The sequence below is a fragment of the Maylandia zebra genome, linkage group LG1, assembly GCF_041146795.1.
Source record: "Maylandia zebra isolate NMK-2024a linkage group LG1, Mzebra_GT3a, whole genome shotgun sequence".
Lineage (NCBI taxonomy): Eukaryota > Metazoa > Chordata > Actinopteri > Cichliformes > Cichlidae > Maylandia > Maylandia zebra.
The window spans coordinates 19,097,194-19,122,957 of NC_135167.1; the positions used below are offsets into that span (position 1 = coordinate 19,097,194).

Here is a 25,764-nt window from a genome sequence, read left to right on the forward strand (position 1 = left end):
AACAAATGTCAGTAATCCAGTCAGTATGCATTACACTGTAAGCGACCAGTAAGCCCAAGGTCCCTTCTTTAAATGGAAGAAATTACTATTTAGCTAAAAAATTATTTAACAGATGAGCAGCAAACCATCACATATAAACAACAGAAACCAGATGTTTGTTTATTCAGATGACTGCTTACCATTAAAATAAAATCTTAATTAAAATCTGGGATGGAAAACTAAGATGTTGAACAGAATTAGAAAGTAAGCATGAAAAGTGTTTGTGTAGTAGAAAAATATTAGACGTATCATTCAATAAGGGAAGAAAGGGGAAATAACAGAAACACTCTTGCATACAACACAAGGGAAGTCTTTCTGCTTGTGTGCTCAGTAATGCTCTCCTGCAACCTTGTCCTAAATCTGAGCTGTCAGAGAAAACTGAATCAAGTGCACGCATAGCTACTGTTTGTACAAGCTGAAACCTCTGTCCCTTCTGTTCATGGTTTAGTCATAGGTGGGGGGTTTTTTGTTTTGTTTTTTTAAATGCCTCATACTTTTTTTTTTTTTAAAAGAGCAGATAACTGACAAAAATAACATCTCAAAACTGAAACCAGAAACATGGTTAGCCATAAGCCTTGATACCTAAATTAACTGAAAGATTCTTTCACACAACATTTCTAGTCAATATAAGCTTGTCGGCCTTAAAGGAGAGATATTTATAAAAAATATTTTAAGCCTGTAATCAGCACCAACAAGTAATAAGCTCCACTATTAAAATACAAGTGATAGTGGCTACTTAAATTATTTTTAAAAATGTACCAGGAGTGTGCTCTTTCACATATTATGTAACACATTCAGTTATTTGTCATTACATGCTGCAATAGTGTAGCTTGCATTGTTATAAGCTTGTGTACCTGTATGTGTGTGAGTACTTTGGCAGGTGTTTGTCTGTCTGTGGGTAGCTTGTTGTTGTGATTTGGCACTGTATAAATAAAATTGAACTGAAGTGAAAGACAGTGCCAACAACAGTACTAATCACACACACACAAAACTTTACAGATGAGATCTAAATGAGGCCGAGTTTGAGATTGTGTGTGGTGCGGCGAGTATTTGCATTAAAGTGTAGTAATGCCTTCTGATCACCAGACAAGGTTTTTCCTGGCTCAAAATTGGCCTTTTGGGGATGACGCCACATACAGGTAAGGTGAGAGTATTGGGTATCTTACATATCTTAGTTATTTTTAAACAACTGATAAATGAAAAAGCGAGTCGGGTTAAAGACTAAATTTAACCCTACATAAAAACTGACTGATAGTTTTATCACTGTGCGAGTGGTTTTTCTGTGGTGTGGTAAACACTAAAATTATGCTGGAAAAACCTTGCAAGATGGTCACTATTGATTTTCTAGTCTGTTGAGTGCATCTGACCTGAGCTTGCTCTCACTGCATTTATTGCCCATTTTATGCCCGTTTCTTTTGTTTTCATATACCTGTAAATAATAACTGTGGTCAAGTGGGACCGCACTAAGATTGGATCAAAGTGGCTGCATCACCCGTCAACACGCTGGCATTAAGTATGCATGGTTATTACTGCATTATTACCAAGCATGATAGAGTAGCTATTATTGGTTTCTACTTGTGATTCTGTGTGTGTCATCATGGTAAAATGTACCATAGAGATACCTCAAACTGAATTTCGAAAATGCTGACAGTTGTTTGTATATGTGTCTGTGGGCAAATTTTTCCAGTGCAGTAATGTCACAAAAGCTGTAAGGCGCTGACACAAAACATTACATAACTGTATTCTTCAGCGAAATAACAGTTAAGTCAGAAGATGGGTGTGGTCCAACTCATGAGTGCTGAATACTTAGTACTAATGAGTCTAAATGTCAGTATTCTGGCATGTGTCACAACTTGTGTGATCCCACTGCAAGATGGTCTCTAGTTATAGGGCTCATGGGCTGGATCACACAAGTTTACCAGCTTGGCATCAACTACAAACCTGCCACATTTCATGGCTTTATCTGTTATTTTGGCAAAACCTGTTCCCAAATATACACATTTTGGCACATTCCAAAAAGGTTTTTACCTTCAATACAAAGAAAAGTCACCAGGACTGTAATATTTAAAAAACCCCAAAAAAACCCAGTAGTCTTGGTAAATGGGGGTTGATTTACTCAAACTTAAAATACATGTTTGTTTATCAAATAATCAAAGAATTCTGATAAGGAAGTTACCACTCTTTGCATTGGCTCTATGTGGACCAATCACACTTACAGCCACCTCACAAAATCCAACTTCCACCCATGAAAAAACAAACAAACCCAAAACTCAACACATGCACAAAAGCACCTGCCAAAATACTCAAAACTAATTCTGTGGTAGTTCCTGCAACAGTAGGTGTCCTGGGACTGCATTTTTAAACTATGATACACATGCATATCTTTTTGGACAATCTTCATAGAGTTAAAATACTCCCTAACCCCTTACCCTCACATTAACCATCACAATTAAAGTGCTAACCCTAACCTACCTCTACCTCAAAAAATAAATAAATAAAAACAAAAAACAACTTTTGAACCCCAAACTGCCTTTTGCCTAATTCCTGGTTCTTTAAAAGCTGTCTGGCAACACAAATAGCATTAGTTACGATGTTTATATCCTACAAATATAGATAAAACAAACAAACAAACACACACGGAGAGAGAGAAAACTCACAATGCTTGCCTCGCAGCGTGATCATGTCAACCGACCCAAGTATACACGGATAGCGCAAGTGTCATCAATAAAACTCGTGAAATAGTAAGAGAGACAATACCTGAAATACCTACAGTTAACTTTGAAGGGGTTGGTCTGTTTTCGCCTGGACATATTACTGCCCAAACCGGTTGGAAAAATTGAAAAAAAGAAAAGAAAAAAAGAATATCCTAACCCCGGACGGTCCAAGTATGTTCAGAGGGAGCAGATGATGAAGAAAATAATAATATAAAAAAATCAAATCGTTTAGATCAGAAACTGGGTCGTTTTCGGAGATTAAAAAATAAAAAAAAACGGGCACATTTAAGAGTCACATTCTTGCGGTCTTTTTTGTTGTTGTCTTTTTTAAAAGCCCCTTCTTCAGCCGATTATCGGGTTAAGACGATGTCCAAGCCCGGACAGAGAGACTCCGAGCAGCTCCGAGCTGCTCCGATCCCGATCCGCTGGCACCCGCGCACAACTGCAGCGCAGCACGAGCTCAGCTGATATCTAAACGTAAAAGGAATGAAGCTAACGTCGAACAGCATTGTGGGATGTGTAGGGACGCAGGGGAGTTCAAGTGAAAGATACTATGCTGCATTCAGGTCGTGTGGGAGAAAAAAACCCGACCATGTTCAAATATCAATTTAAAGTAAGTAAATTTCTGTGGGCGGTTTTGACGAAGCAATGATTCCTATTTAACTTCATAAGCTCTGTAACTATAACCTGACAATGACACCTCAACTAATAACTAATAAATATCCATCCAAGGACTACTCAGCACATCACATCCCCAATAAACACTATCATAAGAACTCACCCACGCATCTGAAATCTACCGAAAATAAATGAATAAATAGATAGATAAATAAAACATAAAAACAAACCCATAATCTGAAAGGACCTTGAAGGATTAATGTGTCAAATCATATTCTTAGGTTAAATTATTGTTCTAATCATATTCTTGTATTATGAATATTGTTATTAAATAGAAAGGGGAAATTAATGTTCAAGCAATTATTTTGCACTTACACATTTGATAAGTCAGTTACACTTTTGAGTTCATGTTGCCATTAGACAAAGAGTACAAACACAACATACAACGGGATGCTGCATCCTGTCACAGTGACAAAGTAAACTTTTTTTCCTGCTGTATGGCCAAATGAAGAAACTGACAACATACAGAAGCCTTCTAGAGTGATTCTGGACAACCAAATTTAAAAAAGAAAAGTACAGTATGCAACAAATAAATAGCACATCTTTAGATTTACAACAAACAAAAAACTAAACTGAAAACTGCAATGACTCAGTTCTGTTTAGTACAGATATACACTCAGTATTTCTGTAACTTACATTATACAATATAAGTCTTTTGTTTTACACAATGAAATTATGTGAGAGCGGCAGTCCAGGGAGTGTGCTAGGGCCTCATAGGAAAATGAGGCCCTAGCACACTAATTTAGGATCACCAGTTAATCTAACCCCATGCATGTCTTTGACCTGTGGGAGGAAGTTAAGAGTTTTCGGAGAGTGAACCCACCATACAGATGTGGAAAGAACATCCAGAAAGGCCTCAGACTGAATTTAAACCAAGAAGCTTCTTGCTGTGAGGCGACAGTGCTATTTCAAATAATTAAAAAAAATACATGAACATTTACTTTTTATTATGCATATATTTTTTATTCTAAAATGCACAGAGATGCCTCCACTGATTGGACACTGACAAAGCTGAGAGTATTTTTCTGTTACAAAAGCCTTACTATTTCTGAGCCTCTCGCACAGTTTGTGATACCTTTGTGCTCCCTTTAGCCATAATAGGAAGAAAAAGTAGTGCTACAATTGATCATGACACTTGTAATTTCATTTTCAACTCTCTTTCTAACTGCATATCCTACAGTCAACACTAGATGTCGCTACAAACCGTTGGACTGTCAATGTCATAACATTGCATGTAGTCGTCATCACTGACTGCCACGAGTAAACTGACCGCAGCACCACATTGACCGGGTGAAAATGTACTCTTCCGCACGCTCGAGCAAAAATATGCCATCTCAACAAAATAATCTCGTCAGGTCATGAAATCGCCTTTGTGAGGCAAGTGGCAGATGACACACATTCAGACGCAAACGGCACGTCACGTTATGCACTGTTATTTAGATATCCAGTCAGTGAGTACAACGGGATAACATCAGCTAGCTGGCTAATGATAACAAGCCTAACGTTAGCCCATTATAGTTACTGTGAGAACGATGGAAGCGAACAAGCCACACAGCAATTAGTAAATGATAAGAAAGGGTTGAGTACAGTCACCTACCTACATCTCCCATCATAATGAAGACATAATTCAACTATTACCCATGTTGTCCAGTGAACATATGAGGCAGGAGTCTCGAGTAAGGGGCACAGACTGTGATTAAGTCCTCCCGTACAGCTAACGTTACTGTACGCTGATGATAAACATGAGCTCTTCTTTCGCGAACCCCTTGCGATCTGTCAGTGTAACCCTCCGCCTGCGGTAGATGTGCTGAGGCTGGAGTAGCCACCATTTTGCATGTCTAGTGTGTTCCTCCCTCCATTGCTAATAGAGACGATTCCAGTCATTTTCTGGCATCATTACGGCTAGTAAGTACATCCTAGCAACAATATGTCGGCATAAATTTGGGAAAATGGCTTTGCCTGTGAGTAGTTGTCCGCGGTTTGACTGTATTTACGTTGACAACTGTCACTGTGGCGCTGCATAGGAAGTCGCAGCCCTTAGTGCACCGGGGCTGTGCTAAGTTAGCTAGCATGTTTAGCATAGTTATAGTCTTGCTGCACTAGGGATGTGTAGCTCAGCAGTATGCTGTGTCCACTAAATCAAAGTCATCAAGGCAACGCGCAGTGACAATGTATTATTTCCTGTCTTTCTAACTAGCGGGCACAAGTTGCATTTAATTCAGAGAGTATTCGGTTAAGGTAATGAAGAAGCAAGCTAATGGTCAGGTGGCTACGTTAGCTTGATAATCCAAATGCCTCAAGAAGGCCTAAACTGCATTATGTCCTGATCAATCGGCGATCAGAGCCAGGTGTAATGGCCTGCCTCTGATTGTATACAGCTGATGATGTAAACTTTAATGTAATACAGCGCCAGCTAAGATGAAGCTACTCCTGTAGTGTCATCATGATATCTTGTCCTTTTAAGATGCTACTAAATTAGCTAGTTGTTAGCTGGCTCTTCAGAGGTGTGATTTGCGTTTTCTAAGTCATATTAAACATGTGACACTTCACGGCGTGGTTATTAATACAGTTAGACTTTCCTAATATGTAACCAACTGTAAGCGTTTAATCCATAAGTTAGCGTTTAATTGAAATACCAAGGAAGCTAACGATAGCTAGCTTGGTGTTCTGAGGACGTGGACTTGGGTTTTTGTCCAGTTTCGTGAGATGGTTAATTAGTGTTGACAAGCTGTTAAATGAGAAGGAAATACCTAGACACGCGCTTTTTTGTTTTTATAACTGCGTTATCAACGTCCGAGTTTAATTCATTTTCCAGGATCACTTTACATGTAAGTGTTAAGGAAGTCAGGTGCAAGTAGGAAGTGAGCAAATGAGGTGACGTACAGTATGGGTGATTTCTCTACGGGTTTTGACAGGAGCTGTAAATTACGCCTCCACAAGCTTAGGTCGAAGTAAGCTCTTCAGGTCCACTGTTTGTGGCACCGACACACAAAACCAGTCTTGATAAACTACAAGCCAAGTGTATTGCAACGCCTTTGACGCGCAGTTTACTTTATCTGTATGCTTGACGTGGGCTTTCGAGGGATTCCGGACCAACTGTACTGATACGTTTGAAGGCCTAATGAAAATCAACCTGTTAAATGTATAATTTTACTTTCCTCACAGTCAAGTCACACGCAGTACTGTAGATTCCAGCCATATTCAGTTCCTACTGGCTTCACTTTATAAAACTAAATATGCAGTATGTTGTCCTGCATTACCTTTTCTGTTCACATGTATTGTCTGTTATATGGGGTAGATTATTATTATTGTTATTAGCTGTAGTTAGGTGAGAGTTAATGATAAAAAGTCATATTTAGTTGTAGCAAAGGAATAGCCAGGATGCATTATTATAGAACGGCGCATAATGTTGTGCTTGAAACATGCAGTTATGACCTTAATTAAAAACATTTAACCTTTACCTCTAATGGCAGTGATGCCCTGCATAAAATGTACTCGAGCAGGTGCATTATAAGCAGGGTTAGCGTGCATTAATCACACAGCACTGAAACAACTTAACATGATCACTGTGTCTGTATATCAGTGCCCCACACAATGTGAAATCAGATAGCTCCAGGCTTTGCCTCAGGGCTATTTAAGATCTTTTGGTTTGGTTTCCAGTTTAGGATTCATTTTGACTCCACATCAATGTCATTTGGCCAACCTAAGTACTGAGTGAGTTAGCACTGTCTCTGTATCTTGTTTGGACAGAAACTGATTAGTCTTTATGGTTTTACCCTAAGTAAATAGCCGCACAAACTTAGTGATAAATAAGGTACTGTAAATGCCATTTGTTATTTTGTCTTTTTTCCTCCTCATTTTAGCATTGGGGTTGTTGCACATTTTGCCTCTGATTAGTTTTGAGCAGGAAAAGCTTACCAAAGACCCGTTCTAAGCAGGGCTAGTTTCCAGCAGGCTTTGTCAATTTGCAGGCTGACAAAGCTAAATTAAGAAGTGCTTAGCTTAACTGACTCCAACTGATGGTGAAGGCACACACAGACCTTTGTAGATCTCCTGTGTACCTTCAGAGTCTCTGAACTTAAAGTTGATCTCATTATTGGCTCTTTGATGGCTCTTTTGATCCTCAGTCAAAAAAAAGCAATTTCTCTATTTTCAGTGTTGTCTTCAGCAGGTTAAGATTTTTTAAGTGGTAGAAGAAAGGCGTGGTAGCTGCAACAGTAAAATGACTATTTGCAGTTGCACATAGATGTAGAAATCGGCAGGCTTTTTGATCTGTCTGATCTCTGCATGTTTGCTAAGAGAGGAAAACAAAATCTGGAAAACCATAAAGGTCTGGAGTGAGTACATGTAAAACACCCGACAGAATATTTTGACTATTACGAGTGCTTCTTCCCCATACACAAGTACGGTACTCAACATTTGAATGTGCACATAGGAACCAAGGTGTAAATGTAATCCATGTCAAAGCTGATACTCACGTTTGAACTTCAGTGTTTAGTTATTTGTAGCTCTGTAAAGCCGAGCATCTATAGTTGGTTATAAAAGAAGCAGTAGAATAGTCTGTGTTGGTATTATTTAATTTAGAACGTCTTGATGTCTAGCTGAATGGTGAGAGGAAGAAAAAAAACAAAAACCCTATGCAGTCTGCCAAAGTTTGCCAGTCACAGCTCTGTATATGGTTCTTTTTGGAGCTGTCTGACCTTTTTGTCTACTTTAAATGTGCAGTTCTTTAAAAAAGGGAAAAAAGACAGCATAAATGGATGTTACATCATGCTTTCTATTTCTACCCATACAGTGCTTGTGGCATTTAGGAATATAATCTAAAACCACAAAAAAAAAAAGTGGTTCTTTGTGTCTCGACAGGGGGACTGCTCCCTGTGGTAATTGGGAAGTGTTACGTGCTTTTTAACCTGTTGCTGGTTGTCAGGCTCTTTGAAAACAGATTTGGGTTAGCTCTTCTATGAATGTTTCAGTGTATGCAAAACATGTCAGCAGATGCATGCGATAACTCATAGTGTTAGGCTTTTATATGGTCTGAGGAGTGTAAAAATGTCCAAAGCAATCTGGATGCAGTATAACAGCTGTTCTTCTTGTATATAAATATTATCAGGGTTTATCCTAGCTCGAAATGGGCCTTTGAGGGGTTGTTGCCTTACAAAATAGAAGTTGCTCCATTTTCTTGTTATTTCTGGTTATTTGATAAAGGAAAAAACAAAGTGTTGTTTAGTGAATTAAGCCTCCCGAAACTCATTTAAGGCCAAAAACCTTTGATAAGAACAGAAACAATTTTACAAAATTTGGTCTTTGTAGTGAGGAACAATAAAGTGAACTAAAAGCTGTCGCTCGACAAGTGTTGAACAAGCTTGCTTCCCCACCGCAGTTTCACATTCATCTGTGGATGAGAAGGCAAACTACACTGTTCATCTGAAGGCAATGTCAGTAATTTGCAATTAAAATTGATATTTTGTTTGTAGAAGAATGTGCTGCTGTTTTGCAACTGCAAGAATGTGAAACTGTAATTTAATCAGCTCTCAGCAGTGGCTGGATTTACGTTCTTTAATGTGTACACATTTGATTATGAGCACAGCAAGAGTCGGGGAGCCATGATTAATGGAGCCCAACACTGGGTCCATTCAGTGCAGGTAATTTAAACGGTGTTAAGATGAACAGTAAGTCTCTGGCTTTATTAAAGTGTGGCCTTGCCCGACCACCCTTCCTATTCTTCTTTGATCAAAGTGAATTCTTAGATTGTCCACAAGCCACCACCTTACTCAGCAAAGGATGTTCTCATTCCTCGTGTGTGTGTGTGTGTGTGTGTGTGTGTGTGTGTGTGTGTGTGTGTGTGTGTGTGTGTGTGTGTGTGTGGTGTGTGTGTGTGTGTGTGTGTGTGTGTGTGTGTCCTTATTTCCTTCAGACTGGCATAATTTCAGAGGATTTCCTTTGATCCCACAAGTGTTAGCGTTAATAACGAAATGTTAAGGAGTTTTTTCCGCCCCTCTTTATTCATTCAGATGAAAAAAATCTAGCTTCTGCTGAATACTGGCCAATGTAATCAGGTATATTGTAGACAGATGTAAAGTTTGTATTTGGTTACATAAAAGCCTGTTCTAAACAGTCAGAGATTGTACATTTCTTGTTACACTGACAACATATGATTTCCATAAGACATGACAGAGCTGTTGTGGATAAATCAGAGGCTTGATTTCATTATGTGTTCGTGTAATGATTTAATAGAGCCACACGGTTGATCTGTTTTTCTTGTTTCATACAGTGTCACTTATGGTTCATTAAGATGTTTGAGGAGGACAAAAGTCAAAAACTCAAAAGCAAATATTTATCGTGACAGCAGTAATTGCCTCTGAGGGATAAATTCTCTCTTGACTACAAAATGAATAAAAAAATATGTTAAATTACTGTGTGTCACTGTTTTATAAAACTTCTTTTTTTCCTGCTAGTATGAGATTGTTTATGAAACAAAAATATAATCATTTTTGTTTTGTGAATGTTATTAAAATCCTTGTGCTTATCAAGATCAGCTATTTCCAAAGTCAAGAGTGCTGTGGCCCACTTAAAAACCAGCCGATCTCAAATCTTCAAAAACAAGCGAAAGGGTGTTGGCTGTAAATTGGTAATGCTAACCAGTCATATGCAGGCCAATGTGTGACAAACCTACCACTTGGACACAAACTTAAGTGCAACTTAAATTAATTCACTTACTTATACTGCAGTCCACCTGCAGTGCCTTCACAGCCTAGCAGCGGTCCCTGGTCCACACTTTGGGAATCGCTGATCTAGACAATAAAACCAAGGAAAGCCTGTGACTTCTAACCATCTTTTTACTGTATGCTACTCGGTTAAGGTCGTAGACATTATTTTATAAAGCACTAATCGATGCAGTCGCACATTTAGAGGACTGACAGGCTCATTAAACTTGCTGTTCTCACCTTCTGCAACAGCGGTGCACACCAAAAGTGACGTCATCTGCTGGCGCGAACCGTCCTTTTGTGTTTTGGCCGGTCATGCACCTCTGTTTCTGTAGCTTCAGGGTTGAAAACACGAATTTACGATCATGTGGGTTTTTTGTTTGTTTGTTTGTTTGTTTTTTTTTAGTATAATATTGTATCTGTACAGAAGTTTGTTTACAGATTATACTGAGGGAAATGTTGTATCAGTTTGAATGAGGCTTTCAAAGAGACCGTGAGGAAAATGAGTTTGTCTTGAAAAAAACTTTGGAGCAAAAGAAGGAAAAACTCAGATTTCTTTTTTCCAGATTTTGACAACTTCTCCTGAACCAGTGCTGATGTGAAGGTTATGTCTGAAAAACAGGAGTGGTGCCTCAGTGCATGCCTCTGGCAACACGTATTGTATGTGGAATATTGCATTACTCATGCCCTCAGTGCTGGTATAAATTGTATGGAACTGTGGCGAAGTCACTGTTTGTGTGCAACACAACCAATACGTGAGATTGTTCCTGAAAAATGTTGTGGATCTGCTAGGCCATCAGCTCTTTGCTCTGGTTCATATGTCAGAGTGCATTATGTTCCCACTTCAGCACTGCATAGCTGGAGTTGGATAGAGTTATGGCTTTGCTCATCAAGTAATTACCATCATTTCTGTTGCAGTAGCAGCTTAATTATGTCCTGCATCCTACTACATAAAAGCTTTCCATTAGATGGGAGACAAAATGTACCTATTGCTCAGTAAAACACCACAATTAATAACTTTCCAGTTTATTTGACAGTTAAAATTAAGGTGGATGTTAGAAATGTGTGGTCATTAGTTAAATTACCTGAATAAACCTAGTTAAAAACTTGGTTTTTAACTTAAATATTCTCTAAAATGTTATTGTGTTAAATTCAATTTGGCTGAGCATATTTTGCAAGCCTCCCGTCTGCTCCAACAACCTGACATTTGCTGGGCTGCATATTAAATAAATTTAACTGACTTTGCTCTCAGTCTCTGTGCTGTAGTAATCATTAAACCCCGGTCATTTAAGATAATTTACTCACTGGTACAGACCGGAATAGCTCTCTCCTAACATGTTAAAAAAATCTCAGACCCTGCCAACGAAACGGTGTTCTGTGCTTGTATAAAATGAAAGTAGACTTGATAAAGTATGGATAATATCCGGGTGAGTTTCCTCTAGAGGATGGCAAAAGCTTCCCCGAGGTTTGTTGAATTGGCTCACAGCTTTCTTGTAATATTCATATTAGTGCTAGATTTGCCTCATCGAAGAGTTCATTTAACATGCAGTTTGAAATTCATGTTTTCATCTTTGTAGCTCTTGGATCTGTTTTGGTAAAGTGTAGTTTCGGGTAATCGGTAGATGCAAACACATAAAAGTTGATTTTCAAGCAAGCATGTGCCTTCATAAATATTTAAACATCTTTCTGTAGCTTGTGTTTGCTTAGAAGCTTCTGTGTGCAAGGGTTGAATTTCACCATTTCTTCTTTGCCTTTGCACTTTTATTTTTTTTAAAAGATCTAAACAAAAGAGACAGTTTCCACCTAAAGTCAAATCTTACACAACATGGATTTTTTTTAATTAGTCTGTTTTACTGGAAAACTGACAAATACTTTTTATTCCTAAAAACATAAAATCCTTTTGTTATTCTTGCTACCCAAGTAAAATTTATGATTGTAGTTTCAGCGAACATTTTAGGAAGTGAAGTCTAGACTGTTGATTGGTACCTGTAAAACCTACATTTCTGCCTACATGCACAGCAGCTAAAACCCTTTCTTGGTTTCTAGTATACGTTGTCATATTTTAGGTAAAAAAAGTGACATACCATGCTGCAGACTGGAGAGTTCTATATTTGTCTTAAATTTCAGAATTGTAGCTTTTCTCCATTAGTGAAGTCTGTCCTGATGCCAACTGGTTTCCTTTCTTTGTGTTTTCCAGAGAATGCCAGCTCCGATCAGACTGCGGGAGCTGATCCGGACTATCCGGACAGCACGGACCCAGGCAGAGGAGCGTGAGATGATCCAGAAAGAGTGTGCTGCTATCCGCTCGTCCTTTAGAGAGGAAGACAATACGTACCGTTGCAGAAATGTCGCAAAGTTGCTTTATATGCACATGTTGGGCTACCCAGCGCACTTTGGACAGGTATGTTTGGTTATGTTGGGGGGGGGGGCAGTATGTATACAAAGGAGTTTTAAGTTTGCACCTCTGAATAGTTTGATGATGCGGTTTTTTTCCTTTTAGTTGGAGTGTCTGAAGCTGATTGCATCCCAGAAGTTCACTGACAAACGAATAGGTTATTTGGGAGCTATGCTGCTTTTGGACGAGAGGCAGGATGTCCATCTCCTAATGACAAATTGCATTAAGAAGTAAGTGGAGGCTACACTGGGTTAAGACACGCACACTTAAATTTAAAAAAAAATAAATTTTTTAGTCCAGTACTTAAAATATGAGTTTATGGTCCCCTGAACACAGTTGAAAACCTTCTTCATCGACTTCTTCATAGTCTTCATAAGATTGTGAAGTATTCATATGCTCCTCTCTGGTATAGCATATAAAGTGACTCTTTGTTTCCGTGACTTATTTGACTCTCTTCTCCCACACCAGTGATTTGAATCACAGCACACAGTATGTCCAGGGCCTGGCGTTGTGTACTTTAGGCTGCATGGGTTCTTCAGAAATGTGTCGTGACCTGGCAGGAGAGGTCGAGAAGCTGCTTAAAACGTCCAACTCCTACTTAAGGAAAAAGGTGAGCTTTACTCTTGTCATGTTTTAATTATCTACTACTACTACTTTATTAATGTGTTGGGGGTGAAAGGTAGGTATGTGTGCTGAGCACTTAACACCACACCCAACACTTAAAAAAAAAAAGGAGAGATTGTGTGAACGGCTTCAGCATATCTTATTTAAATATTTGTATATTTGTCTACAGGCGGCATTGTGCGCCGTACATGTCATCAGGAAGGTCCCAGAACTCATGGAAATGTTCCTTCCAGCAACAAAAAACCTGCTGAGCGAGAAGAACCACGGTAAGTGTAAATGGTTTGTCGGGATGCAGTTGCTGGCTCATGGGGAAATGCGGTTGTCCTGCACAAAAACGGAGTGTGTCCTCTTTCCTGCCACTCATATTGGTCTGTTCATAACAGCTGGGCAGCTGATGCCCTTTCTCTGTCGTCCTTTGCAGAGGGTGGTGGAATTAATGAGTCTGTCAGATACTCCAGGGGCTTGTGTGTTATAGCATACAGAGGATATATCAAAGGAAAAGTTGTTTTGGCTTTTTTTGTTGTTGTTGTTGTTTTTCTAACCCTTGTGTTGTCCTCGGGTCAAAAATGACCCGTAGGTGTATGGCAAACAAGTGTATGGGAATCCCGAGGACAGATAAAATAAGTTGTTCTTAACATTTTGTGGCAGTGCAGTAATGTTTGCTTCTCATTATGCAGTTGTATTTTTATTTTATAAGTTACTGCTCTGTATTGCAAGATAGATTTCTACATACACAAAGCAATGTCAGGTATTGGTACTGTGGACTTTCCTATGCAACCACAATCATGCATATCGTTAACAGACCATGTGTCTGAATGTTGCCAGCACCCAGTCAAATCGATAATGTGACCAAGTTTCTAACTTTCAACATTTATTTTTATAATGTGACATATTTACAACTGTGTGGCTTGAAAACACAGCTGCCACTGCTTTCCACTGATGTCCTTAAGATTAGTTTTCAGCCTTGTAGCAATAATATAAGGTCACAAGGGAATGATTAGCCTGTTGGATATATTCAAGTCAGAGGCATGGTGCTGTCACCTGTTACAGTTACCATATATGGCATATTTTTCTGACTTGAGTCTCTGTGTGACTGCTCACTGTCCATCAAAGTGTTTAAATACTGATTTGTTTTGTTTTTTGTAGTAACAAATGGGTGATTCATAGAGCAAAACAACTCACGCTAGCATTTTCCTTGAAAGTGGTGTCATCCTGTCATCGTTTGGTCCCCCAGGTGTTCTCCATACATCAGTTGTCCTCCTCACTGAGATGTGTGAAAGAAGTCCTGACATGCTGGCCCACTTCAGAAAGGTACAGATTATTTTTTAAAGGACCTTAAAGAAGTTACTTATGCACTTGTCTTAAGGCCTACGTCACATTTCATTCTTCCTTTGCCTACACTTTTTCTTTTGTTGTAGCTAAGCTAGATAAGCATTTTAACTGTTTGAGAGGTTTCCTCGACATTCAGAGTATGTCTTAGTCTTTTTATCTCCTACCACTGTCTTTTCCTCTTGTATTTCAACTGCTACCAACTGTACCTTTCCCTCTCTAGGTGTAACAAAACTATGCCAGAGACCTCACTCCTCATGCTCATGATCTGAACATTATTTTTAAGCTCTCTGAAAGTGAATGATTTCCAGTTTTCCCCTCCCTAACATCTACCTCATATTTTTTCTGTCATTTGTCTTTGTTACAATTCCTGCATTGTGTTAGAATGAGAAGGTAAGAGTACATTCTGATCTCATAGCTGGTGCATGCTGTAAATAGTAATCACTCCTCACAGTCACCTCAAATGTAATCAGATTTGTGTTCAGTAATGTCATGTTGTGTTTTAATTTAGAAATCTTTTAATTTCTTTAACTTGTACGGTGATCATTACTGTCGGTGTTTTTGAATCTTATAAAGAGTTCTTGGTCCATTTGTCAGATACATTTCTCACTATTGTTTTGAATGTTTTTGAATTTTTTTGCCAAATAAGCCACTCATTTGATCAGTGTCTATTTAGAGGCAGTCAGGTTGGTGTGTTTCCACGTAATTGCCACGGGTGTTGTCACCAGTGAACAATGTTTTCACTAAATATCACTGTGAAAAGGCTTGGAAGCTTATTTTGTGACATCAGTAACTTTCTTAGCTATTTTTGACTTTTGAGAAAGAGTTTGGCAAAAGTTGCACTGGGATGTCATGTTAAGGACAAACTCAGTCTTCTATTTAAAATTTCCTTTTAATATCCTACTCTGATTTGGATTTGCTTTTTTCTTGTCGTACCTTCTGCAAAAAAAGATCTTGTCAAGTGAAATGGCCTGGAAAGCTTGATGTAGCAAAGCAGCATGAAAATAAAATTGGAAAGCAAAAAGTTCTTCTGTCATCTCAGAACTGTTAACTGTTATTTACATGCTGCAAGCTTCTCACCTTAATTTTTAAGAATATACAACAACTGGGCTTGCATGCACTGTACTGCTAAACAAATTTTTGTCTATATAACTTCTGTTCCTTAAAGGATACGAATGAGGTAAAACACACAAAGTATGGGATATCACACCGCCACATGTCCTGGCTGAAGATACCTTTATTCACGGCAGATCAGTGATACCAAACTGTCATCACAGTCAGCCCTCAGTTCTTATGCTCTTCACCTTACTAAGAACACCAAGTCAGGAGAGCCAGCTACTGCTAGTTAACTTTGCTGTCTGCCGACTTGAAGTTGGCTTAACCGCCTCTGTTGGTTTTGGCTATCACTGTACAGTTGGTGTTGTAAGCTGCCCGTGTAGTGCTAATTTCGAGTTTCCCTGTGAAGCAGTTTTTTGCCTCTTGCACAAATTTTAGTTCTTCCTGCACATCAATTTAAGTTCTGGCTTCCCTCCAGTGAAACACAAAAGTAAATGTATCCCATCCCTATTACACTAATAGGCATGGTTGAAAATGGTACCCAGTTTTCTGATTTAGTGCTGTGTAAGATGCCAAACTATTTCCCAAACTGTCATGCTTTGATGGCCAGTTGTTTTTTGTTTGTTTTTAAAGCCCTGAAAAACTGAAACTATGTAGGATAGATGATATTAATGTGATGGGAAGTTTCCTGCTTTAATGCACTTTATGTTAGAATTAATTTAAACTAGTGCTACTACTCTTTGCTTAGCCATGCTCAAAATCATAGCAGTGTGTATGCAGAGTTTCTTTTTCTCTCGAAGCCAGATGTTCTAACCCAATACATTTGTACAGTCAAGTTTTTGATTTCACAATCTCAATTAGTCACACACGTTTTAACCATATTGCTCTGCATCAATAAACAAGAATCCCAACCCCTTTTGCATTGCATAAGAACTTGCTGCTTTAACTGAGAAATCGTTAACTTCAAACATTAATAGTAGTGTTACACACATTAATGATTGAAAGAATCATATTTCAGAGAGTTTAACAAAATATTGTGACACCTCTTCTCGTTTTTGTTTTTTGTAGCTTGTTCCACAGTTGGTGAGAATCCTGAAGAACCTAATAATGTCTGGATACTCTCCTGAGCATGATGTGTCAGGCATAAGTGACCCTTTCCTGCAGGTAAATCTCACTTTTTTCATTATACAATTACCCGGTACAACAGTTAACCATCATTAGAATTTAGACTCACTGCACTCTTTATTAGGTACACCTGGCTAGTATCAGGTTGGAGCTCTTTTGACTTCAGAACTGTCTTAATTCTTCATTGGACATATTCAACAACGTGAGCGTGGTCATAAAGGGACGGGCGTGGCCAGCAAAAATGAGGGAATCCTGTTAGGATTCCCTCCCCTGGTGTTTTTTTTTTTGTGTTTGTTTTTGTTTTTTTGTTTGTCTTTGTCTTGCTTCTGTAGCCCATCTGCTTCAAGGTTTGACATATTCAGAGGTCATTGGTGTACTTGGTATCTGAAACAAGTGGTTATTTGAATTACTGTTGCCTGACATGTCTGGCCATTCTCCTCTGAACTCTGGTATCAGCAAGACGTTTTTACCTAGAGAATTGTAGCTCACTGGATTTTCAGTTTTAAAAAAATCTTTCTCTGTAAATCCTTGGGAAATTTGTGTGGGGAAATCTGAGTAGAGCAGTTGCTAAAATACTCTGCCTGGCTGGCACCAGCAAGCAGGTTTATAGTTATTTCTTCCTCATTCTCACACTTGGTATGAATTTCAGCAGGTTGTCTTGACCACAGATGCATTGAGTTGCTGCCAATGATTGGCTGTTGAGAGAAAATGGCAGCAAGCAAGGAGCGGCTTGTGAGTAACAATAAAGTAAATCACATTTGACAGGACTGCTGCTTCTTCTTTTTCTTAGGTGCGGATATTGAGACTACTGCGAATTTTAGGCAAGGGTGATGACGACTCCAGTGAAGCAATGAATGACATTCTTGCGCAGGTTGGAATTGGAAAAAATATTGCTTAGATTTAAGTCCTCACATATTAAGTGTTGTTCTGACAAATCCACGGTCTGTATACTTGCAGGTTGCTACAAACACAGAGACGAGTAAAAATGTAGGCAATGCAATCCTGTACGAGACTGTACTGACTATAATGGACATCAAGTCTGAAAGTGGACTGAGGGTGAGTTCATTTTAGGAAAAGGTTATGAGAATCTTTTTGAAAATTTTAACTCATCTGAATGCTTGTTTCTTTCTTACAGGTCTTGGCCATTAACATATTAGGTCGCTTCCTTCTTAACAATGACAAAAATATAAGGTAAATAAATTGCCTGGAGTATTTCACCTTGAAGCCATCGATTTTATCTAAAGTTTGATTAAAACCTGTCGACATTTCTTTAATCAACTTCAGATATGTGGCATTGACATCTCTACTAAAGACCGTACAAACGGACCACAATGCAGTGCAGAGACATCGGAGCACCATTGTGGATTGTTTAAAAGACCTGGACGTGTCCATCAAGAGGTGATTCACGGTGCTACACATAACTTAACATGTCATGCTGTTTTGGGGGTTTTTTGCCTTTTTTTTTTTCTGACCCTCGTCTGTTTTTCATTACTGTGTAGACGTGCAATGGAACTGAGCTTTGCGCTTGTGAACGGCAACAACATTAGAGGCATGATGAAAGAGCTGCTCTACTTCCTGGACTCCTGTGACCCTGAATTCAAAGCAGACTGTGCATCAGGAGTGTTTCTAGCTGCTGAGAAGTATGACACTGATACAGACTTCACCACACTTTACAAGTTTAGCCACTGCTACTTTGTTGAAGTGTAAAACACATGCTGGCTGACCTTGTCATGTTCAAGGTTGTTAAAGTTTTCTGGGTTTCACTTTCTGTTTTTTTGTGTGTGTTTTCTGTACTTTAAGCATGAAAGGTTCTGGTTTGGTACTACTTGGTACAAGTTAAATGTATCTATATGAATTAGAAAATCTAGTATATATCTTTCTTTTTATGGCCAGCACAGAAATGCTGTATGATGATACAATGAGTGATCCATCGTCTGACAGACTTTGTTGACACCTTTATTCTCTGACAGCATTTATCTCCTAGCAGTCGACGCTCTTCTGAATTTAATACATTTACATTTTTAGTCCATTGCTGGGCCTAATGGGTGTATTGTTTATCTTACAGATATGCTCCTTCAAAAAGATGGCACATAGACACCATTATGAGAGTCCTGACAACCGTAAGTAAAATACACAAAACTCTAATCCCTAAAAAGTCCTTTGATTGTTGTTTAGTTCACTAGTAGTTTGTTCGCGTTTCTCATTGATGTTTCTGCTCATCCTTCCAGGCAGGGAGCTACGTGCGAGACGACTCCGTTCCTAACCTCATCCAGCTCATCACAAACAGCGTGGAGATGCACGCCTACACAGTACAGAGACTTTACAAAGCTCTGCTGGATGACATCTCACAGGTTCGTCTCCGTGTTTGTAGCAACCTGCAAGTTCTCGCAGCATTTCTTGTTTGGGTCATGCTTAGATTTGTGATGTCTCCATATTTTTTATTTATTAATTTTTTTGTAGCATACATTAATAGAATGTATTACATAACAAAACTTTGGTATTTCAAACTAGTGTGAGAGGGTGATTTCTATTTCTGTGTTGTGTAGCAACCTCTAGTGCAGGTAGCATCCTGGTGCATAGGAGAGTATGGGGACCTGCTTGTGTCTGGGCAGTGTGAAGAGGAGGAGCCAATCCAGGTACACAAACATCTCAAGAGCATATACAAAAACAAGATTTAAGATGATATAACCTGCTCATGAGATTTTCTGTTTTCCTCTTTTCTTTTTGAACAAAGGTGACTGAGGATGAGGTTCTGGACGTGCTGGAAGGCCTCCTGGTGTCCAACCTGTCCACACCTGTGACCCGGGGTTACGCCCTTACAGCTATCATGAAGCTGTCTACTCGCTTCACTAGTGTAAAGTGAGTAATGGCTTTTTAAACTTACAGTGGCTAAGTCTTTCTTTTGACTTACTGTCACATGATCTTAAGATGGTTACATGTGTTATTCAGTGCAGCATTTCCTTTGAGACAGTTTGAAGGGGTTTTCAGTGGGCCCTAAATATATGAGTGTTTATTATTGGTAATAAGAAATAACAAGACATAGCGTCATAATACATAAAGCACTTGTGTCTCACTTTTTAAGCTCGAGTGTGTTTGAAAAACAATCCATGTTTTGAAAATAATAATAAAATGAAGTAAGAAATAAAGTTTGTGTAATAACCAGCTCTACCTTCACTTTTTGTTTCAGTCGAATCAAGAAGGTGGTCTCGATATATGGCAGTAGCATCGATGTGGAGCTTCAGCAGAGAGCTGTGGAGTACAATGCGCTTTTCAAGAAATACGACCATATGAGGTTGAAACTACTTTACTAGGAAATTACTCATATCTGTGACGGGCACATTGTAGCACTGAGTAGATTTAAGGGCGGGGAAAGAAAAGGGAAAAAAAAAAAGCTCAAGTGGTTGAGTTTGGTCTGTCTTTTGTCCTTGTTTGTTCCCTGACAATAGGCCAGCTCTCTTAGAGCGAATGCCCATTATGGAGAAAACTGCTTCTAATGGCCCCACAGAGATTGTACAGACTAATGGGGAGGCTGAGCCGTCTGTTGTGGAAGCAAAACATCCACCACCCGTCACCCAGCCAACCAACCAGGTAAGAACTGTTTTCAGCCTTTATATTATCACGAAAAACACACGTCTGTAGTCAAATGAACAATTAACAGGATAGATATATTTGTCTTAAGTTTCTTTAAGAAACCATATTTTTATTGAATTTAGAACCAGCTTCATTTAAGTCTGTTGATGAGTATTTTATTTTTGTAGTATCATTAAAAATGGTATACATGTACTTATCATGTTAATGTCTTGTCCCCATTCCACAGGCTAATGATTTATTAGACTTGCTGGGTGGTAACGATGTGGTGCCGGTAATTCAGACCACGGTGCCCACTAAGCCAGCTTCAGCAGGAGGAGAGCTGCTTGATCTACTGGGTGACCTCTCACTTAGTGGTAGAGTACTCTGTTTACACATTTATTACACCTTTTATTTATTTATTTTTTTAAGAGCCTGCTATAAAACTTGAGTTTGACTTTTTGCTTAATGAACTAGAAATTGCACTTGCAGTGATTACAGCAGTACTTGAAAAGTAAAGCAGATACCCAAAATGTTGGACCATGTATATCAGCATTCTCACTTGCCACTTTTATTCCAGCTATGTTTCTAAAGTTATGATTTTTCTGTGATTGTGTGACTGGATAATAATAATAATCATGTTAATTCTGAACACAACACATGCTCAGTAATGCTGCAATGCCCCCTTAAACCCCTTGAAAATGACACATCAGTAATCTCTGCATATCATCATTCTGTGTCCATGTCCTCTTAAACCCTCGTATGTTGCTTCCTCCTTCCCAGGCGGTCCAGCCCCTGCTCCTGCAACCTCAGTGCCCTCTTCCCAACCCGCTTTCCTCTTGGATGGCCTCACCTCACCGCCCCTCTTTAATGACATTGCAGCTGCAGGTGAGAGTATGTTTCTCACCTTGACCATCCACTGCCACATATACACAATTTTATGACACAATCCTTACATAATACAGCACTTGGTCATTTTTTTTTTCTGGACTTACCCAACCTGTGAAGCGTTAGTACTGTAACATCTACATTTTTTAATCATCTGCTCCTCTCTGTATAGGTATCCCTCCTATGACGGCGTACAACAAGAATGGCCTGAAAATAGACTTTACATTTGAGAGAGCTAACCCCAACCCCAACATCGCGGTTATCACTATCCACGCATCCAACTCGACAGAAGCAGACATGACCGATTTTGTTTTTCAGGCTGCAGTACCAAAGGTGAGCAGCCCAACACGGGTATTATGTGACGAAAGTGTAGTTAATTCCTAATCACGACAGTGTTCGTTTTCATTTAGCTCCATTATGTAAATGGATTTCCACTGACATTAGGCTTATTCAGTAACTCACAGTGCCAATAATGTGCTTGTTCTGTAGGCTGAACCTGCATGAATGTTGTAAATATTGGATCTGTAAGCTGGAAACACTGAGCAGTCAGTGCTAGTGGGAATTAATTATTAATAGACTTGCAGTGTCTTTGGTATGCTGTTTTTCTCTGTTATCCGCAGTACTCTCAACTAGTTGTGTTTAATTATTATTTAATGCAGGAATGCTTATTTTTTTCAGATCACATGACACATTGCTGTTAGTACTTTAATTAATATTTATGTTGTGGTAACTGTTGCTGTTACTGGATCTTTAGTAACTGCCCTGTGGTCTCTTGTTTACCTGATTTATCTTCAAACTTCTCAACTCTTCAAATAGTATTTTTCCATAGTAATGGGCTTTTAAAACAATACTGTTAGTTTCATGGGGAAATGTACAGTTTTTATATTCTAATGTTGACGTTCCTATGAGTGTAATTTAAGTGAAGTCTCACTATGCGCTCTTGTTTTTGTAGTCTTAAAGTAATATCCGGTTATGTTGATTTAAATAAAACCAGGGTTTCTGCCCGCATACTGCAAAGGGGGGGCCTAGTGGGTGTAAGTTGACCACCCACCTTGCATATGTGCCATGGAATATTTTACAGTCATTTTATCTAATGAATAAATTTGATAAAGTGGTGATGAGTGGCTTCGAGTGACCATCGATCAGTTGCTGTCTAGTGTCCGTATTTTAAGCTGCTCTTATGACCCCAATTCTTCTGTGGTATCATTAAATTTTCATCTAACTCGCCGTCCCCTCTCTGTTTGTCAGACATTCCAGCTGCAGCTCCTTTCCCCTAGCAGTAATGTCGTCCCAACACTTAACCAGGGAACTGTCACACAGGTCATCAGAGTACTCAACCCACAGAAGGTGAGTTTCTTTTTCTCAGATTGTAATGAATACATATTTGTTTTTGTTTTTTCTTTTTGTCCTCATGAGGAGTTTCCTTTTTTATAAATCCATCCACCCCTCCCAAATTTCAGCAACAACTACGAATGAGGATCAAGCTGACGTACACCCACAAAGGCTCGGCTGTGCAAGACCTGGCTGAGGTTAATAACTTCCCCCCTCAGTCCTGGCAGTGATGAGCTGCTCCTGTTGCTCTCAAAAGCCCCAAGCAAGGGAACTATGAAAACGATTTTCCTTTCACCTCCCACCTTTCTTCCAACGGCCCCCCGTGACATCAGTGCAGACAGCTGCCCTCAAGTTGCATGGGGAGCAGCAAAGCATTGAATACAGGAGAAAAATGCAGATGTTACGAAGACCCTATTGACTATTGACATCACACGAATAATTGGGTAAACATATCAATCAATGAACTTTTCTTATTTGTTTTTCTTAATTGGTTTCCTGATCTCTTTGATTAGTATGTTTCTCTCACACACACCCTTTGCCCGGCACCGACATCACCCACAAAAGCACACATGCACACCATTCACGGTGGTACACTTTACTTCTCTAGTCACTGTAGAAGAAAAGTGTTGCCCACTAATAAGCACTGCAGTAACCATAGTTTTATTTGGACTTGCAAGTGGAAACCCTGCTCCCTTGATACTTATGATTGGCTTTGCATTTGGGTGTTTTACCTATGAACCTTCAATCCTACAAAGGCAGCAGGAAAAAAAAAGCTTTGAAAGGTCTATTCAGTGCAGTCACACACTTGTTGGGTAACCTCGTTTTTGATCCGCCACATCATGAGTGATATAACTTGTCAGAGTTGTATTCATTTTGAATTACATTAATTTGCTTAAAGCATGTTTGAGCATCGTTAGGATCACAATCACACCTGGACTTCGTCTTTTCCGACTCTGACTGTAGGCCTCTTTATCCTATGTTTCTATAGGGAATCGTCTGCGTTAGTTTGTCACATTAAGAACAAACAGATCCAAGATGCTCACTTTGATCACCTGTGGCTAATTTCATAGAACCTACTCAGCTCTTATCTCATCTGTAGTAAAGCAGCAGCTTTTAGATCAACGTAAAACATTCAACTGTTCATTGCTTTGCTTCGTCTGAGGGTGTTCATTCGTTAGAGTGGATATAATCCAGGCCTAAAAATTGATCTGATAATAAGTTTGTGTTTTTAAACTCTTCCTGCATCTGTGTCCCGAGTCTAGATGAGTTACATTTCAGATTTATTTACCCTGGTTGAACGTGGTCACCATGCACATACATGTAAATTAAGCTTGTTATGAATGTAGTTACATGCACTGAATGCTTTTATTTCCCCTTAATTCTTTTTTTTCATGTCTTCTTTGATGGGGATGCTCATCTTACTGGCACTATTTGTGTGAAAGTCTGTTTATCTCTGCAGTAATTTGACTTAATTTATGCCTGATATCAAAGTGATGTGCCTTTCTGACTTAGCTAGATAAAAGCCCCTGAATTTATTGAGTTCTGTATGAGCTTTGTTTGTAAGTCTGCTTGTGTGATGGTCCTGTTTTCAATCTGAGGGGGTAAATGGTCCCGGTGGATTAGAATGGGTATGTCACTTGATTTGATTTAGCCTTTTCACTGCTTAGTCTAATGACGAGTTAAAAATCAGTCACCCCCAAATCAGTCTCATGAGCTCACGAGGATGTCAGCAGTAATGTTTTTCTAGTTTTGACACATATGTATTTTAATCTTCTTGGTTGTTTCTTTACAGTGTGGCAGATTTTTTTTCCCCCCCCCATTAAAATACCTGATGGATGATGATGACTAAACAAACAAAAACAAAGATAATGGCAGCTAATAGATGTAAACTTTTCTTAAGCTGGCATCGAGGTTTCAGGTGTTTTTTGCAAACTATTAATGTACAAATATCACTACAACGCCCCCTTTTAAGTCAACAAAAATTAAAATGTGACTTTGAATCACATACTGGGACAGGTTCTTCTTTGGTGACTGTTTGTTTGATGATTGGAGTATGATTTCTTTGCTCTCGTCCTCTCCAAATCAGAATTCTGACCATGCTGTTGGGGACGGTAACCTTAATACCTCACAATGCTCTTTCTTTCTGTTAACCTTCAGTGGCAGTAGATTGACATCTTGCTTAGTCACGAGTTAGAATCCAGGGGGAGCATCTGCATGAGAGAAACTAACAGTAGTTTGTGCATCTCATTACTTAACCTTAGCAGCCCTGTGACGATGCTGTGCTGATATCTTCATCAGGCTGTGTAATTATTTTCACTATGCTTCACTGTCTTCTAACTTCTGTGACCAAATCAGAGAGACTATTAGCTTTGGAAATATTTTTGAGCTATGATATGTGTATATGGAGAAAATAATTTCAGTTTAACTTTTTTCCTTCTTTTCTGTTGTTGACAAATGCTATATTGGCTTTTTTTCTGTACATATTGAGGGCTTTTACAATTTTTGTCTCTTGTACTATCTTTCATCCTTTTTTTTTTTTAGATGCCATTTTCTAAAAGAAAATTCCAATTATTCACAATGTATATTGTCTAAATAGATCTAGTCAACATTAGTCTATTAAGACTTCCCTGTATCATCACTCATTCATTGTAAAAGGTATTTGATCTGCTGCCTGTACATTGTATATAGTTGTAAAACGAACGCTGATCAGATTAAATAAAACCCACATGAAGACTTAAAAAGATTAGCTAGAAAGTATAATTGTATGCATATATGTACAAAAAGAACCTTAAGAAGGATGCAATTGACATGCTGATGATTTACTATTTGTCATGCTTCATTCATGATGTCGTCTTTTCTTTTACGATGATACTTTGAGTCATTGGGCCACATGATGGGGTTCCTTTTTTTTTTTTTTGGATGTTGGGGGAAAAAAGGGTTAAATCTGTCCTAACAGATGTTGTATGGGTGATGTACTACTGAGAAACCTAAGCACAGTGCTGCACAGAGGCAGCAGCAGAAATGGCACCCTGCTCCATCTGCTTCTCTGCCCCTCAAACACCTCATGTACCCGTGGCTTCCTGTGGAAGAGCAGCGGCTTATTTACCAAGAAGCTGCTCTTCCTTCTGGCCTTATGTGCACTCTTTGACAATTCACCTCTATTAAACGCTTTTCAATCTGCAAATTGTTTTGTGAAATGAAGCCCCCCCCCTCTTTCTTCATTATTCTGGTGTGTGATCTCTCTTAGCTGCCTGGTTGTCTTTTTGTTTTTGCATCTTCCCAAACAGTCAAGGCCCTTATCAGTGCCACACAA

At 38.9% G+C, this 25,764-nt stretch overlaps 2 protein-coding genes across 6 annotated transcripts in view; one reads left to right on the forward strand and one right to left on the reverse strand.

The window, feature by feature from the left end:
• znf821 (zinc finger protein 821) overlaps window positions 1-5,195 on the reverse strand; it is a 19,224-nt gene extending 14,029 nt beyond the window's left edge. Inside the window, exon 1 of one of the 5 annotated variants that reach the window (XM_004543100.4) lies at window positions 5,070-5,195. In XM_004543100.4, the coding sequence (XP_004543157.1) occupies window positions 5,070-5,073 (4 nt within the window). In that variant the 5' untranslated portion in view covers window positions 5,074-5,195. Of the gene's footprint in view, window positions 1-2,796; window positions 3,330-5,028 lie in introns of those variants that run through there. The other 4 variants (XM_004543099.4, XM_004543098.4, XM_004543097.4 and 1 more) reach the window with 4 other exon arrangements.
• Window positions 5,192-25,354, forward strand: ap1g1 (adaptor related protein complex 1 subunit gamma 1). The gene is made up of 23 exons (XM_004543103.6): window positions 5,192-5,336; window positions 12,333-12,536; window positions 12,636-12,760; window positions 12,999-13,140; window positions 13,324-13,420; window positions 14,389-14,465; window positions 16,608-16,703; window positions 17,455-17,535; window positions 17,622-17,720; window positions 17,800-17,855; window positions 17,949-18,062; window positions 18,164-18,304; window positions 18,730-18,784; window positions 18,893-19,015; window positions 19,211-19,300; window positions 19,399-19,523; window positions 19,852-19,956; window positions 20,111-20,252; window positions 20,482-20,608; window positions 21,015-21,119; window positions 21,292-21,452; window positions 22,368-22,466; window positions 22,580-25,354. Exons 2-23 carry the CDS (start codon window positions 12,336-12,338, stop codon window positions 22,679-22,681), a joined length of 2,463 nt encoding a protein of 820 aa, XP_004543160.1. The 5' UTR covers window positions 5,192-5,336; window positions 12,333-12,335; the 3' UTR covers window positions 22,682-25,354.
• The last annotated feature ends 410 nt before the right edge of the window (window positions 25,355-25,764 follow it).

Coding starts and splice junctions, on each gene's coding strand:
- ap1g1 (XM_004543103.6), top strand. CDS start 12,336: ATGCCAGCTCCGATCAGACTGCGGGAGCTGATCCGGACTATCCGGACA. Junction 13,421..14,388: donor GCTGAGCGAGAAGAACCACG/GTAAGTGTAAAT, acceptor TTGGTCCCCCAG/GTGTTCTCCATACATCAGTT. Junction 17,856..17,948: donor AACAATGACAAAAATATAAG/GTAAATAAATTG, acceptor AATCAACTTCAG/ATATGTGGCATTGACATCTC.